This window comes from Ictalurus furcatus, chromosome 13, assembly GCF_023375685.1.
Source record: "Ictalurus furcatus strain D&B chromosome 13, Billie_1.0, whole genome shotgun sequence".
Lineage (NCBI taxonomy): Eukaryota > Metazoa > Chordata > Actinopteri > Siluriformes > Ictaluridae > Ictalurus > Ictalurus furcatus.
In genome coordinates, this window is record NC_071267.1 from 22200111 (window position 1) to 22216454 (window position 16344).

At 37.1% G+C, this 16344-nt stretch overlaps 2 protein-coding genes across 2 annotated transcripts in view; one reads left to right on the plus strand and one right to left on the minus strand.

Annotated features, from left to right (window-relative positions):
* ptprea (protein tyrosine phosphatase receptor type Ea) overlaps positions 1 to 7323 on the minus strand; it is a 94399-nt gene extending 87076 nt beyond the window's left edge. Inside the window, exon 1 of the mRNA XM_053639000.1 lies at positions 7181 to 7323. The gene's annotated coding sequence lies outside the window, so the exon portion shown is untranslated. The remainder of the gene's footprint in view (positions 1 to 7180) is intronic.
* A 4313-nt stretch (positions 7324 to 11636) lies between these two features.
* On the plus strand, positions 11637 to 14594 carry LOC128617543 (clarin-3). Its single transcript, XM_053640701.1, has 3 exons — positions 11637 to 12025; positions 13300 to 13485; positions 14056 to 14594. The coding sequence occupies exons 1-3, from the start codon at positions 11785 to 11787 to the stop codon at positions 14325 to 14327; spliced, it is 699 nt and encodes a 232-aa protein (XP_053496676.1). The 5' UTR covers positions 11637 to 11784; the 3' UTR covers positions 14328 to 14594.
* Positions 14595 to 16344: the final 1750 nt, after the last annotated feature.

The window sequence follows — 16344 nt, forward strand, 5'->3', positions numbered from 1 at the left end:
TGTGCACCAACACTTTTAGGAAAGGAGGCTCTTTAGCGCAGGTATCTCACACATGTTGTGAAGTTATGCAGAATTTCCAGCTCACTTACGGTACATCCCGCCACACACTGATGCAAAAATACAGCAAACACAGATGACTAACAACATATCCGTTTTCAGATAATCACCAGATGTTGTTAACCTGAACCTCATCAAATCCCTCGAGGTGTTTGAAAGCATTCTCACTTCGAGCCAGCTATTTTTAAGCTTCGGCTCCATGAGAGGAAGAGACGTTGACGTCTATAACAAAAAATGTATTAAAACAATGTGTGAGGAGATTAATACTCTCCATATTTTTTCTGGGCAGCCACTCGATATGACATCATCTGCCCTTCCCTGTCACCACTGATTCAAACCATATCTCCTTCCCTTTCATACACTTCTTTGCCTCTCTCTTTCTGAGAGAATAAAGCAGAGTTTTTAGGAGCATTACTGTCAATTTTGCATCAGCTTTGTGTGTTTTATGTGTATGTGTGTGTGAGATATACTCAAGAAAACCACCGTAGTGCAACTAAATTCACTTCTGTAAGAACACTTTTAATCAGGAACATCACCATTCCGTAGAGCCATGGGCAAAACCAGCAAAGTATTTCAGTTCACTGAAATGAGCACTTGAAAAAATACTGCAGACAATCCAAAAAACATTGGAAAAACTGGCTATAATTTGGCAAGTCTTTCAATCATGGCCATACTGTAGCAGAGCTAATAACTGTATGAAAAAGAAACAGGTCATAATTTACTAAGTCTATCCATCATGGCTTCTGCAGCAGATTATCCATTCATCCATTTTCTTTACCGCTTATCCTACACAAGGTTGCAGGGAGCCTGGAGCCTATCCCAGGGCACTCGGGGCACAAAGCCGGGGACACCCTGGACAGGGTGCCGACCCATCGCAGGGCACAATCGCACACACATTCACACACTACGAACAATTTGGAAATGCTAACCAGCCTACAATGCATGTCTTTGGACTGGTGGAGGAAACTGGAGTACCCAGAGGAAACCCCTGAAACACGGGGAGAACATGCAAGCTCCGTGCACACGAGGCGGATGCAGAATTTCACCCTCCAACTCTGGAGGTGTGAGACAAACATGCTAACCACTAAGCATAATTTTATTCATGTAAATTATTAGCTAAAGTCGGCTCATCAGACCAGATTCAGAGACATTAGGTCAGAAAGGGAAGAGTTTTCCCAGACTTTCACAGATGTTTACCCTGTCTGGTCTGATCATGGAATGAACAGCATGACTTTTTTTTAATCAACAATGAAATCCAAATGCTTAAAGATGAATAGACAGAGAAGTATGCATTTATTTATCCTGTGTCAAAACAGATGTGTCATCTAGCCAGAAACTAATCATATAACATTAGTGATTCAACATTAACTTTTATCATCATTGTCATCTACAGACCTATGTAAGCAAGGAAGTTTATATGACTGGACCTTTACACATTCTACTGAAAACCACCCCTCTAGAGGAAAATCCAGATTAATGGTAAGATGTCAGAAATTCAAACTTCCTAAATACTTCTAAATATATTATACTAGAATGTGCAACATTCTTAACTTCAGCATCCTCTTTTTCCACATTTAGCACATGGCATGTGGATCCCATACGACAAGTGATCTGTTGCTTCACACATCACACACTAATGTTAGGCCTCTTTAAATCCTTCCCACAAATGGCCTTCAGTCGTGATGACAGAAAGAAAGCAAAATTCCTAAGAGCACAACTGTGTCTAACAGGTAAACAACTTTGGAGGAACGGTTGGTGCAGGTTATCATACTATGAAAATGAACACTCCTAGTTCACAAAGACAGGATGTGTCTAAATCCATGAAGTTGGCCAGGTGAATCAGTAGAAGAGGCTTTATTCTAACACGGAGAATTGTCTAGACATTTGTGTCAGGGCTTTCATGGCCTTCATGGACTGAATCACATGGATAATGGAGTACAAAAATCTCTATACTGCTCTGGCCCTTCAGTACTGGAGCCTAACACCCCTGATCCAGATGAACAACCTCAGTTCACCTACTGGCTTTAACTATGATTAACCTCAAACAACAGCTTTGCTGAGTATTTACACAGTGCTCGTGTTTGAAGTGTTCCTGTGACGCTGTATGCTATCTGGAAGCAAGTCAAGGTGGAGGTTTTGAGGCATGGTTCAAGTCTCACAGTTGTGTGTTCTGGGTGACGGAGGAGGCTGTTTCTCAGCTGTGTAAACACAATCGCCATTATGTCAAGCACATGGCTTTTCTACACGAGACCACACCTCTTCTGGCACACAGCTCTGCCCACACTGACAACACCATTTAATCTTAATGGCCCAAGTTCGTCAAAGTTACGTATAGTCAAATCTCACATAATAAACAAGCACATGCAAAAGGTTCCTTATTCTTCAGTTTCATCCTTGGTGAATCTGAGCGCATGTTAGTTTGAGGATAACACTGTAACAAACTGCTTGATTTGCAGTTAATCAGAATTAATATCAAAATCATCAATAACTACAGCATGTATAGTAAGAAGAGTTGTATGGGTAATAACAATGAAAGCTGAAAATAACATTGATAATTATAATTGTGCGTTCAGGACACTTGGAATAAAATACAGGCACTAGGCCTACATGCCTGGGCTATTAAAGGAGGCTTGGATGTGCATTTTTGAGGTTATTACATAATTTTGGTGGTTTGGTTTTAAATGTTTAGATCATTTATTTCAGTGTTTCATTTACTAAAATGAAACATTATCTCGGTCATGTTCTGCTTTATCCTTTGTGCATAAAGCTATTTCTTTCAGCACTTCCTCAGTTAGAAGCGTGCGACACCTAGAAGTTGCAGCTACGGGGGTTTGGGGTGAGAACTTGTCTATAAATAAAGCTTTAACTAAATCTGATTTACATTAAATCCGACAGAGATCTAAAATAAATTAAAACATAGCTGTGAATAGATTTCACATAACTACTTGCAAGTGATGTTTGGAGAGCTGTTTCACTAGTTTGAAGCCTTAAATAGCTTTATTTAAAAATAATAATAATCATCAAATAAAATAAAATAAAACAGCACACTTCCATAAATGGGGCTTAGGGCATATTTGGCTTAGTGGTTAGCGTGTTTGACTCATACCTCCCGGATTGGGGGTTTGATTCCCGGCCCTGCACCGTGTGCGCGGAGCTTGCATGTTCTCTCCGTGCTTCGGGGGTTTCCTGCAGCTACTCCAGTTTCCTCCCCCAGTCCAAAGACATGTGATGTAGGCTGATTGGCATTTCCAAATTGTCCATAGTGTACATGAATTGGTGTGTGTGCAATTATGCCATGCAATGGGTTGGTACCCAGTCCAGGGTGTCCCCCGCCTCATGCCACGAGTCCCCTGGGATAGGCTCCAGGTTACCAACAACCCTGTGCAGGATCAGCAGTACAGAAAAATGGATGGATGCATGGATGGACTTCCATAAATGTCTAATGTTTACCTATTGGACCAACTTTACATCCATTGAAACTAGGTTAAAATTTTATTTTACATTTTCATTCTGCTTTATCCTGGTCATGGTCTTGGTAAATCCGGAGCCTATCCCTGAAACACTGGTTATGTGTGTGAATACAGTCTTGATGGGATGCCAGTCTATCACAGGGCACCACACACACTGATTCGCATCTAAGGACAATTTAATCTAAAATATTCCTATTGAGATATTAGGAGGAAACTGGAGAACCTGGGGGAACCCACAGAGAAACAGTGAGAACATGTAAAACTCCATATAGAGAGTAACTCAAGCTCAGGATTAAACCAGGGACACTGGAGCTGTGTAGCACTAATGCTATCCGCTGCCTCCCTCAGACACAAAACCTCAAATAATTACTGGAATGTAATTTTTCTCCACTTAGTTTACTTCTTTCTTAGATCAGATTTATTCATACGCCTTTCTGCATGCTCAAATCTGCACTCATTTCTATGCAACTCTGATAAATAAGGGCTGATATCTTTAGCATGGTCTCTTGGGCAATGAGTGACATATTTATGTCAAGTGGTTAGTTAGGCTTTTTGTACTGTCCTTTCTGTGGGTGTTAGAAAAGGGGGGAAAAAAAACAGTGCATAGTCTTGCGAATTAATTAGTGTTGAGCATAAGCCCTCTAGCATAGAGCAGTGTGCTTTTAAGTTCCAGTTACAAGTTCCTGAATAGTCACCCAGACAGCATTTCTTCAAGCTTCTCTCTATTTTTTTAGTGCATGCTTGCGACCTAAAGTGCTAGTGGTGGTGGTGGTAAAGGGTGGGGGGTGGACCACATGACTACATACAATATAGTCTTCATACAATGGGGAAGTGAAAACTTTTTAGCTAAATATCTTCCAAAATGTTTAATACATAGTTTATATATATAAATATATATATATATTTTTTTTTTTTCAGATAGCCTTTAGGAATACGTTCTTACTTTGACCAAAGGAAGAATGTATTGAAATAATTCATGGCTGGTTCGGGAACCTGTCGCAAGTTTGCGATGGACTTTAACAGGAAATTCAAAAAGACGGAAGTGTTGCGGACCAACCAAGAAGTGGACGTCCACGAACATCCACTGATGAAGGCACAACTGGCATGGTGCTGGAAAACATATTCCCTTATTTATGGAGACATTTGGGACACCCTGTAAATTACTAGGCTGTGTGTGTATTGTTGATATGTACTGGGCGATATGACAAAAATATAAATATTATATCAATATATATTTTTTTTTCTTTATTTATAGCACTGACAGACTCCATCCTTGGGGTTAGACATTATAATGTATTTTGCACCCATATTTACTATTGTTTCCATATTTCTTCTTTTTATGATAAATTATTAATTTTTTCATCAAATACATGTTAAAAAATAGCTTTTACTGTTTTATTCTTCTTAATGCCACCATGGCTGCCATTGACCATTCGGATTTAGTATAAATGGGTAAACTGAATACTAGATTGGTCCTCCGACACGCTGTATAATTCTGTTACTCCAGGCTGTATAAGAAATGTCAATAACATCCCAATAAATCAAGAAGAAACTCAGACAATGAGGCACCAGTAGAACATAATCATAGCTTCATATGAGCACTTATTGATTTGTGTGCCAAAATATTGATCAGCCCCTTACAAGAGCTGAGACGATTCATATCATTTTTCCCACTCCCAGACATACAGTCAAAATAGGACAACATGTCTGCTGGAATGAGAAGGCTTTTTAGCAGAAACCACTTCATCTTAAGCATGTTTAAGTAAACATCAGCTCTTATTCAGATTCATCTGCTTGATATCAGCTGTATATTTTTATTTCTCCTTTGTTCCATTCCAAGGAATGAAGTTTAATGGAACTCTGTGCAAATCAGTTTCATACCCTAAACTGCCTTTAAACCAGTTAAATCTCTCATTTCTACACCCACATACACAGACAGGAACTTCAAAGAGAATGTTAAATGCATGAACACCTCAGAGACGACACCGCGCAGCGGAAAAGTCAGCATGGGACTGGAGTCGTGTGCCTCGCCCAAATTCAGGATGAACACTTTTACTATCCGAACAGCAATTCCAGGAATTTTCCCTCCACACACTCTGTTATATGCTCAGATCACAGTTAAGCACTATATTCATAATGACCTGAACACATCTGCCCACTTGGCCAACTCTAAAGAAAACATCACTGGTTATAGTAAACAACCCAAAGGAAATAAACAGGATTTTGACACATGAGAAAGACATGCAAGGAAGAGGGAGGAGGCTATAACATCCCTCAGCAATCTTTTTGCTTGTAAATGAAACTAATCTGAAGAACAAATGCATGAATTTTGAATATGTTGTAATTACACCAATGGTTAATCCTAGTCTAATCCTCAGAAATACATTCTTTCATTAGTGCTGCATGAGAGAATACTCTTAGTGTGACATTACACCTTGTGGGACTTCTAAAATTGGCTCATTCATTCAAAGGGGAAGATTCTTTAAATGATGATCTGTGAAGATACAAGTTTAATGAGCTAACTTTGTCCCGAATGACCCAGAGAGGTAAATGTCATTAAGGATTATTATTATTATTATTATTATTATTATTATTATTATTCAGACATACACAATCCAGGCAAATAGTTTTGGATCATGGCTGCTTCAAATCTGACAGGTACTGGATCCGACAAACATTAAGTAGCCTACTCCATTCGAGCATCAACACTTTCTATAAAACACAACACACCAAAGTGCAGCCTTACTCAGAGCGGGGTCCTTAAAGCATAGCCAGGTGGTCTGTGATTATTATTATTATTATTATTATTATTATTATTATTATTTTGTTACAGTGGAAATCACAACACACCATTATCAAAGATATTATATTTATTACTGAGCTCTTATAGTCATTAACCTGCTTCGACCGGTCAACTCAATAACTGAAGAAAAAAAAGTAGACTTAAAAACAATGTGAACTTGGACTATTGAAGGTTCAGACATAAAAAGCTCCATAGCATCAATAAATAGGTTATATACATGTTTTAAATACTGGCTTTAATATTTGAAGACTATATTCGGGGGAGATCTGTGGAAATTATTTTACAATTAAAGGAAGAACTTTAATTTTTTGCGAACAACTGCCAAAGTGTATTAAATCTGAACAACTCATTCAAAGTCAAATCCAACTTGACTTTTTTTATTTTATTTTATTTTACTGTATGTGTATATTATAAATAAAAATGAATGAATTACTGAATGAATGACAGTCTTGTTTGTATTAAGTGTAGATGTCATGCTGTTTATTTGGCAAATATACAATAAATAACAGAAGATATCATATAGGTCAGTGGTTTATATTTCCACTTTAAACTGTCCTGAACCCCGGACTGGGCGACTCTATAAGAAATGGATATACAGTAGGATACACTTGACAAACCAACACGATACATATGACTGTATAAAGATATTCCTCAGACAGCTACACTATTACTGGGTCATAATAACGTGAACAGTGTTATTCTGGTGGGCTACGTCCAAATCCGCATACTATACCATACTGCCCAGTACTACAGTAATATGTGGGTTGGGACGCAGCCCTTATTCCGTGTAGACAGTAAAGGCACCTTATGTTTATTTTAAAAGGAGAAATCAGATCATCCAGAACCTTACCGTAGAGATTCGTGGAGTTCCGCGCTTCCGGTTTCTGAAAGCGATGAGCACGCGCTCCCGGATTTGTGCACGGAGTTGCTGCTGACGGAAAGGAGGAGAATTCCTGCTCGTGCGCGGATTTTACTCCTCCGTTATCAGCGCGGTTCGGGGTTTCAGCGGGGGTTGTGGAGGCGCGTCGCGGGAACAGGCGCCCCCTGGCGGAAATACATGCGCACAACCGTGGTATGATACCCGAGACACTACAGTGGAGGGAATAAGTATTGAACGCGCCAGCACTGTTTTCAGTAAAGATATTTCCAGTGAGGCTCTTCACATGGAATTTTCACCAGACATCAGTATTAACTCAAGACATCCAGAAATATAAAGAATTCACAACGTTAAAGTCCATAAATAATGAATGTTATGTGTAATAAAGTGGAATGACACAGGAAAAAAGTATTGGACACGCTAAGAAAAAGTTCTCCAAGGCAAGGTAAGGCAAGGAACTGGCTGAAATCTGTAAGTAATTATACCTCATATCTGTGCAAATTAATATCAGCTGGGTTAGTACATTGATGGTGTATAAAAAGGCTTTTCGTTACCAAGGTGTCACACAAGAAACATCTCATGATGGGTAAAAGCAGTGCAAACAATGGCTATATACAAGTGTACTCATTAACAGAAACGTGAATCAGGTGCAGGTGGTCATGTGACATGTAGTACAGTGCAGTGGCTGATGGGAACTGAAGTCCAGCGTTACCTCCTTGATATATGACATGAAGGCAGCAGGTGTCATCGTCACAGAGAAAACAATAGGCAATGTACTCCACTGCTCATGCACACCCTGCAAGACTCCATTACTAAAGAAAAGGCATGTCGAAGCTCGTTTAAAGTTTGCTACAACTCATTTGGACAAGCCTATGAAATACTGGGGGAGTGTAGTCTGGTCAGACGAGAGCAAAATTGGACTTTTTGGCTGTCATACTATACACCATGTTTGGAGAAGAAATGGCACTGCACACCACCCTAAAAACACTATACCAACAGTGAAGTTTAGAGGTGGAAACATCATGGTGTGGGGCTGTTTTTCATCACATAGTACTGGCAGACTTCATATAATTAAAGGAACGATGACTGGAGCCCTTTACCAGAAGATTCTTCAGAAGAATCTGCTGCCATCCACCAGGATGATGAAGATGAGACGTGGGTGGACCTTCCAGCAGGATAACGATCCAAAGTATACAGCAAAGGAAACTCTCAATTGGTTTTAGAGGAAAAAAATCAAGGCGTTAGAATGGCCCAGTCAATCAACTTGAATCCAATTGAACAAGATTTAAAGACAATATGTTTAGAAGAATGGGACAAAATCACACCTGAATTCTTTGGCCCATTAATTTCTTCATACAGGAAGCATCTTGAAGCTGTCATTACAAGGCTTCTCCACAAAGTATTAAGTAAATTTCAGTTAGCGTGCTCAATACTTTTTTCCTGTGTGATTCCACTTTATTACACATAACTTCATCTATGGACTTTAATGTTTGGAAGTCTCTGTTATCTCAGTAGATCTTTCTTTATTTCATCTTCAGGGTGGCTCAGTGGTTAAGGTTAATGGTCAGAAGGTTGTTGGTTCAAGCAGAAGGTTGTGGGAACTTGAGCAAGGCCCTTAACTATCTCTGCTCCAGTAGTATGAATGATCCTGTGCTTCCTAACAAGCTGGGATATCCAAAGAAATAATTTCACTGTACTGTAATGTATAAGTGACTAATAAATGCACTTATCTCAAGGTCTAACCACTTTACCCTGATCAGAGTGGGGGTGGATCCTGGGGGTGAGATGGGAATAAACCCTGGATGGGACACCATTCCATCTTAGGTAACTATAATAGATAAGAAAATAATGTATAAAATACAACAATTGGATCTTTTTAAGAATTACTACTACTTCTACTACAATTATTATCATTATTATCATTATTATTATTACCCATCCATTTTCTATACCACTTATCCTACACAGGGTCGCAGGGGAGCCTGGAGCTTATCTGAGGGAACTCGGGGCACAAGCCAGGGGACACCTTGGACAGGTTGCCAACTCATCACAGTGTGCAATCGCACACACATTAACACACTACAGACAATCTGTAAATGCAGGTCCCACAACGCACGTCTTTGGACTGGGGGAGGAAACCAGAGTGCCCGGAGGAAACCCCCTGAAGCACATGAGAACATGCAGGCTTTGCGCACTGAGGGCGGAGGCAGAGTTCAAGTCCCCAACCCCAGAGGTGCGAGGCAGACTCGCCAACCACTAAGCCACTGTGTCCCCCCTGACTATTATTATTATTAGTAGTAGTAGTAGTAGTATAGTAGTAGAAGTAGAAGTACAGTAGTAGTGTAGTAGTATAGCAGTAGTAGTAGTGTAGTAGTAGTAATAGTGGTAGTAGCACTATAGCAGTAGTACAGTAGTAGTAGTAGTTATAGTAGTATAGTAGTAGTAGTATAGCAGTAGTACAGTAGTAATAGTAGTAGTAGTAGTAGTAGTAGTAGTACAGCAGTAGTATAGTAGTAGTAGTAGTAGTAGTATAGCAGTAGTACAGTAGTAATAGTAGTAGTAGTAGTAGTAGTAGTATAGCAGTAGTACAGTAGTAGTAGTAGTAGTATAGTAGTAGTAGTAGTAGTAGTAGTATAGCAGTAGTACACTAGTAGTGTAGTAGTAGTTATAGCAGTATAGTAATAGTAGTAGTAGTATAGCAGTAGTACAGTAGTAGTAGTAGTAATAGTAGTAGTAGTACAGTAATAGTAGTAGTAGTCATGGTATTTTATCAAAGAGATTATAGTGTTACAGTAGCAAGAACACAATATACAGTATGCAACTTAGTGCAAGATTTATTTTTATAATGATTCTCAGATGTGACATAAGTAGTTTATGATAATTTGTGCTTCTGAATTGTTACGACTTATGTATCCTCTGTACAGTTTTCATATCCTCAGTTGTAATATCTGCCCCTCATTCTTCCTAACATATCAATTACCTTTATAATTGGCCAAGATTTCTTGGCCAATCTTTGTCCATTCTTTCTTTCTATCTTTCTTTTCTTCTTTCTTTCTTTCTTTCCTTCTTTCCTTCTTTCTTTCTTTCTTTCTCCACTCATTCATTCTTGAGATTTCTGTAATAACTCTGTCAAGATATCACATTTCAAATCAGGTCTGGGGAATGAGAGCATCAAGGCAAAACTTCTTTCTTCTTGATTCTTTTCAAACTATAACTCTGTTTGATCTAATACAAGTGAGCACATTTACAAGGCACAAGATGTGACAAATCATGCAATGATTCTAGTGTTTAGAACAAATCTGGATTTTTTTAAAAGTGTTTTTCCATGTGTTATTGTTGTCATCCAAAAGTGTGAAAAGTGACACCCGCAGGACATCATGAGCACACACAACTTTTATCTTTCAGCCATTGGTTGCCCACAACTACTTTCTTTTACTCCATTTCAGGTAATGTATGTGTAAATTTTGAGAATTCACACACACTCACATAAAATCAGTTTACAATGTCCAATTCACCTACAGGTAGGACTTTAAGACGTGGGTGCAATCAAGGTCATGTACAGGAACCTGACACTGACACAAGGAGAACCATGTACACACAGGGAGAATATATGAAACTTCCTAATGAGAGTAACTAGATCTCAGGATCCAACCGAAGACCCAGGAGATGTGTGGTACTACCTTCTGCACTGACATCCAACTTTGTATCATAAAACTACAAACAAACAAACAAACAAAAGCCCACTAACACCATACACATACTCATCTGGTCATTTCTAGCCATGGTGCAAATACACACAGCTCACCTTTCCTGAGTTGCAAATGTGTCTGGTTTATCACCATGGGGGTTTATAGCATTATTAAAATGCTCAGAGCAGGACTTTGGACCAGCAGATGCAGTTGTGGATGGCTATCTCTAAAAATGTTTCCATAATTATCACATAGCACACAGTGGTGTTGATTTTAAATCACTATATAGAGAATTATTTGGCTCAATAACCTCATTTAAAGCCTGGGAGATATAATTCTGATAGAGTTGAAACTGTATTAGTTGGTTCTATATCCAAATTCTAATTAAAGCCACAACAATAAAGCTAAAAGTCAGAAAATATGCAACATATCCAGGTCATGTGTTTAATTCTTGGCATGGAACAAGGGAATGACACTGAACATATGTCAGTCTTCTTTATCATGTTGATAAGCAAAATATAAATACCATGACAACTATAGCTACTCCCTGACCAAAGGTCTGATTATTTTATGGCACTTTTTATGGGGGTGATGGCTGTATTTCCTGTTGCCACTGATCTGGATACATTTTCCCCCGTCTCTTAGTCCTATTGTTATTCATTCTAAGAGAACCACAAAACAGGTCTGGGATCTGAAAACTTAACAATCTAAGATCATGATGACGCACAGAGACTCTTGCCCTCTGCCTCTTCTCCACCCAGTGCCGTAGTTCCCTATTACGAGTGCTAGGAATAGGCTTTTTTTTATCTGTGCAGTTGGGAAACGGGTCTGGACTACTACAGTGGGACAAATATTTAAGATTGAGAACAGACAATACACAGCAGAACCATGCCATCGAGTGAGAAGATTTTGTACTTCCTGTCCAGTGCTGTGTTAACTATAGTCGGCTTGGCGGTCCTCAGTTATGGGATGTCAGCAGAGTGGGCCTCCTCCATCATGGCCTGTTCACCTAAAATTGACAATGGAACAACGAAGTCTGGAACTGCAATCTTTCGCATGGGACTGTTCAAAGGCAGTGCGATCAAAGATTCCTGTCCTTATTTTACCGCTGTTACAGACGATATCCCAGGTAAGTTAATGATGTTTGTGAGGATTTTTATGTAATGGGATAAAAAACAGTTCATATATGTGAGAATGATAGTCTTCTTTTATGTGTATATATATATATATATATATATATATATATATATATATATATATATATATATATATATAATATTATATTATATTATATTATATAAGAATTAACGTATAACATTTAAATTTTTTATAGCATTTACATTTTTAAAGTTTTCAGAATGACAGTTGATGTCAAATGTAAACTTTAATCATGACTTTAATCATGAGTGAGTTAAGCATCATCTATATTTACACTTTTTATTCCTTTATGTTAGAAGTTTGGAATCTTTCAGCTGGCAGAGCCATAAAAGGCAAAAAAAAAAAAAAAACAGTTATGATTTTTTCTTTAAAGAACCAGAGAAAAGTTATTTTCTTCTTATTATTATAGCTATTATCTTTACTATTACTGCATAGTTATAAAAAGTATGTATGGTAATGTAATAAAGGCAATTTCACGGTTTGCGTGTTCTTGACCTAACAGCCTGCACTTCACCTAATAGGCCTGTAGGCGGCACTTGGACTTCATTTAACCAGCTATGATAGTTTCATCAATTGGTAAATCAATACAAGATGCAGTACATAAATAAAAGTAAATTGAACATTACTTACCATTAATGCAACTTCCACAAATGTAAATTCATCTATCCGTTTCAACTGATTTATGTATTAGACTGGGAAATTACTGCTCTACTCCACATTGTTTAATGAAATTTGAGCTTGTTGTGCCACATCACAATTGGTTGGTGTCTACATGGCAAACGGGCATCAATTATGAATTATGTAAAATGTTAAAATATGTAATGGTTTAACCGAATCGACACCCTAGCTTTTGTGATTCGTAATTGCTTTTAGTTATATATTCCTGTAGTCGAGTCAAATTCAATCACTGAAAGAGCCATATATGGTTCAGGAGCCATAGATTCATGACCCCTACTCTATGTGATCAGATGTCACAGTGAGTGTACTATGAGTGTATAATTGTTTTCCTACTTATTTATGATGGAACATCACTCATTTCCATTATTGTGTTTGATATTATCTATAACCTTTAACAGCACAAACTTTTTCTTTGGTGTCAGTGAAGATGTTCTGGATATTTATTTTTTTTTTTCAATAAACAGTGATATTTGATATTTAATATACATATAAAATGTTTGAATATATATTATATTTGTTTAACCCACGGTGATATTTATTACTAATATATAATCTTCTCTGTGTCAGTGTTTGAAAGGCTCAGTAACATTGGGGGTAATGGAATAGGCTTACATGCCACGGTGGTTGTTCTGTTGGTCTTTGCTCTGGTGGCCTCTGCAGGTAGCATACTCATCACTCTCTACAACACCATCAGTAATCCATATGAAACCTATATGGGTCCTATTGGATTGTATGTCTGCAGTGGAATAAGTGGTGAGAAACACACACACACACACACACACACACACACACACACAGGATTCAGTACAAACTCTAAGAAAAAAATATTTCAGTGTATCTTTGACACATTTGTATTTAATTTTCAGGAAAACAAATTGATAAGTAGGGAATAAAATAATAGCAGGCCCCAAAGTGTTCTATTCCTTTTATACCACAGCAGTTCACCAGCACAAACCATGTATTATTCAATAAAGTTTATAGTTACTTAGTGATCTGGAACATCCATGAAACAAGTCAGTTCCTGTTATCGCTTACGTTATAAGCAGTTATTTGCTTAACAGAACTCTTTTGAAGATCTGAAGTTAATAAGACAAAAGTATAAAAGTAAAAGAAATATTAACATATTAGTGCAAGCACGTTAATATAAGCCTGTGACTTGAATTACAGCTGGCACTTTTGTCAGAGCTGCTGTTGTTGACTTTACTGCATTTAACAGTATTGTTGTTGTTCTATGTTTAGTGCTAAGCTCTATTAAACTAATATAACTAATATAAAGTATGAATCAATGCGTTATCTCATTATCTCATTTTTTTTTTTACATAGCATGCTTGTCGTTTTTGGCAATGGTCCTGAACCTGATTAATCTGCTTGGGATCAACATAGCAAAGGAGATGGTGTTGAAGGGAGACAATGACATAACGCTGAAGGATGGGGCTGTGACTTTTGAGGCTGGCTTTTTTATGATTCTGCCGTACATTACCGTTAACCTGCTTGCCATACTCCTGGTGTATCTGTATGCGCACGCAGCCTACAGACAACGCCAAGAACAGCAGAAACCCACGGAGGATGCACCCAAAGAGATTCTGATGTACTAATGTGCAGAAGAGTCTGTCCATAAGACTATGTGATTGAAGACATTCATGATAGGAGGTTCCACTGTAGATATATTAGACGCAAAGATCAGCGACATTTCTGCAACTAGGGTACGCTTACAATGTGACCAGAAGAAATACTGCAACAAATGTTTTGGATGAAAAAACAACAACAACAACAACAACAACAACAACAAAATTAATTTCATTCTGCTTTTCTGTCTTTCCTAAATATCTAAAAAATAAATACATGTTATATTGTTCTCTGTCCTAAGCATTTAATGTAAATGATGTCCTTTAAATATTCTCAGAAATATATTTATATTATATATTATATATTACTTATATATTACTATATATTAATATATTATATTACTATATATTAAGTACCTCCTCACACATATCAGCTTTTTTAATATACCCATAATTATTTAATGGTATTGGCCAAAGATCTCACTCTGATCATTTTATTCCAGAGACCTTTGTTGCATAATATTAACCCTTTCATGGCATGTTGGATTCTGATTAGGAGAATAAATTCAACTGCCTATCATTCCTGTTGACTTGTCTCACAACATAAGAAAACTTTATCATATGTAAAACGCCTAGAAACAACACATAGAAGAACCTTCCACTTTTTTCCTGGGTATCCAACTTCTTCTTCTTTTTTTTTTTCTTTTTTTTTTTGACACATAAAATCAGAAACTTTAAAACTTTGATTTAATCAGTTTTAGCATGGGTTATTTTTACTGTGTTGTGTTAGTAAGTTATTATCTTCTTAAGGTGTGTTATACAAACAGTGAATCTGTTCTTCCTTCCAAACAAATGAGTTAGATATCATCTCTTCTTGTGTAAAATTCAGAATGTTAATTATACTAATTAGAACCTTAATAGCAGTGAGAGACAATACTTTTCATGGAGAGCATTTACCCTAGTGTGTTTTGTCACTAGGTGGCAGAAGTGTGTTTTGTTTGTCTCATCTTTTCTAGTCTACATGAGTGTTGCACAGTTATTTTCCATGGATTCCTCTGTGCATTTGGGTCTTCAATATTCTAACACAGTCACTTTTTTAGAACATAAACCACTAAAATGTGTGCTGACAAATACAGTAATTGGAGCTTTTTTCCAAATTCCTCTCTCAAGAAATTCCCTTTTGTCCCAAATTATGTATCCTTGGCTGACACCTTGAGACATTATTTAAAAACAATTTGAAGACAAATTGTTGGACATATGCTTAGTTCATGCTAGATTCTGGATTAGTATATACTGGAAGTATATATAACTGTATGTGGATCTATGAAGACTTTATTGAAAGAGTTAACTTCCTGTTTAATAATGAGAATAATATACAGTACATTGGGGTTCAAAAATCTGAGAGCACTAGTGACATTGCTTCTGTTTGACTTTTTGTTTGTTTTTCAAAAAAATATTTTAGAAAAACAAATGTTTTTTTTTCAATTTGTTTTTGTTACAAATTATATTATCAGCAATATCTTGAGTGAAATGTAGACGCTTAAAAATATTTACATGAATTTCAGAGTTTCTTAGTAATAAGACTCACAGAAAATCTGAGTTAACATGGTAGTTAATATCACAAATTTGCTTACATTTAAATAGGGAACTAGAAATTCTGCAACATTACATTTACATTTATTCATTTAGCAGACGCTTTTATCCAAAGAGACTTACAAATGAGGAAATACAAACAAATCGATATATCAAGCAATACAAAATGAACACATTCAATATGAATATTGAACAGTCAAGATGTCGCACGTTTTTATAATTAAAAATAATCAATTTTTTATTTTATATTTAACAAATCCAAGGTTTTCAGTGTGGTCTCTGACTTTTGGACCCCACTGTATATATGATAAAATGCAAATGAGAAGTCTTGTATAAAACATGGGGTACATTTTTGGAATTTATGAAGGAGTCAGAATGTGGGACAGACCCCTGATTTTCCAATTATATTTGTACTTTTGCATGTACTTGAGTTATTATTTTTTATTTCTAAATA

Excerpts from the sequence above, each read along its gene's own strand:
- LOC128617543 (XM_053640701.1), top strand. The coding sequence starts at position 11,785 with ATGCCATCGAGTGAGAAGATTTTGTACTTCCTGTCCAGTGCTGTGTTA. Across the intron at positions 12,026-13,299 it reads TGTTACAGACGATATCCCAG|TGTTTGAAAGGCTCAGTAAC; the intron begins GTAAGTTAATGA and ends TCTCTGTGTCAG. Across the intron at positions 13,486-14,055 it reads TGTCTGCAGTGGAATAAGTG|CATGCTTGTCGTTTTTGGCA; the intron begins GTGAGAAACACA and ends TTTTTTACATAG.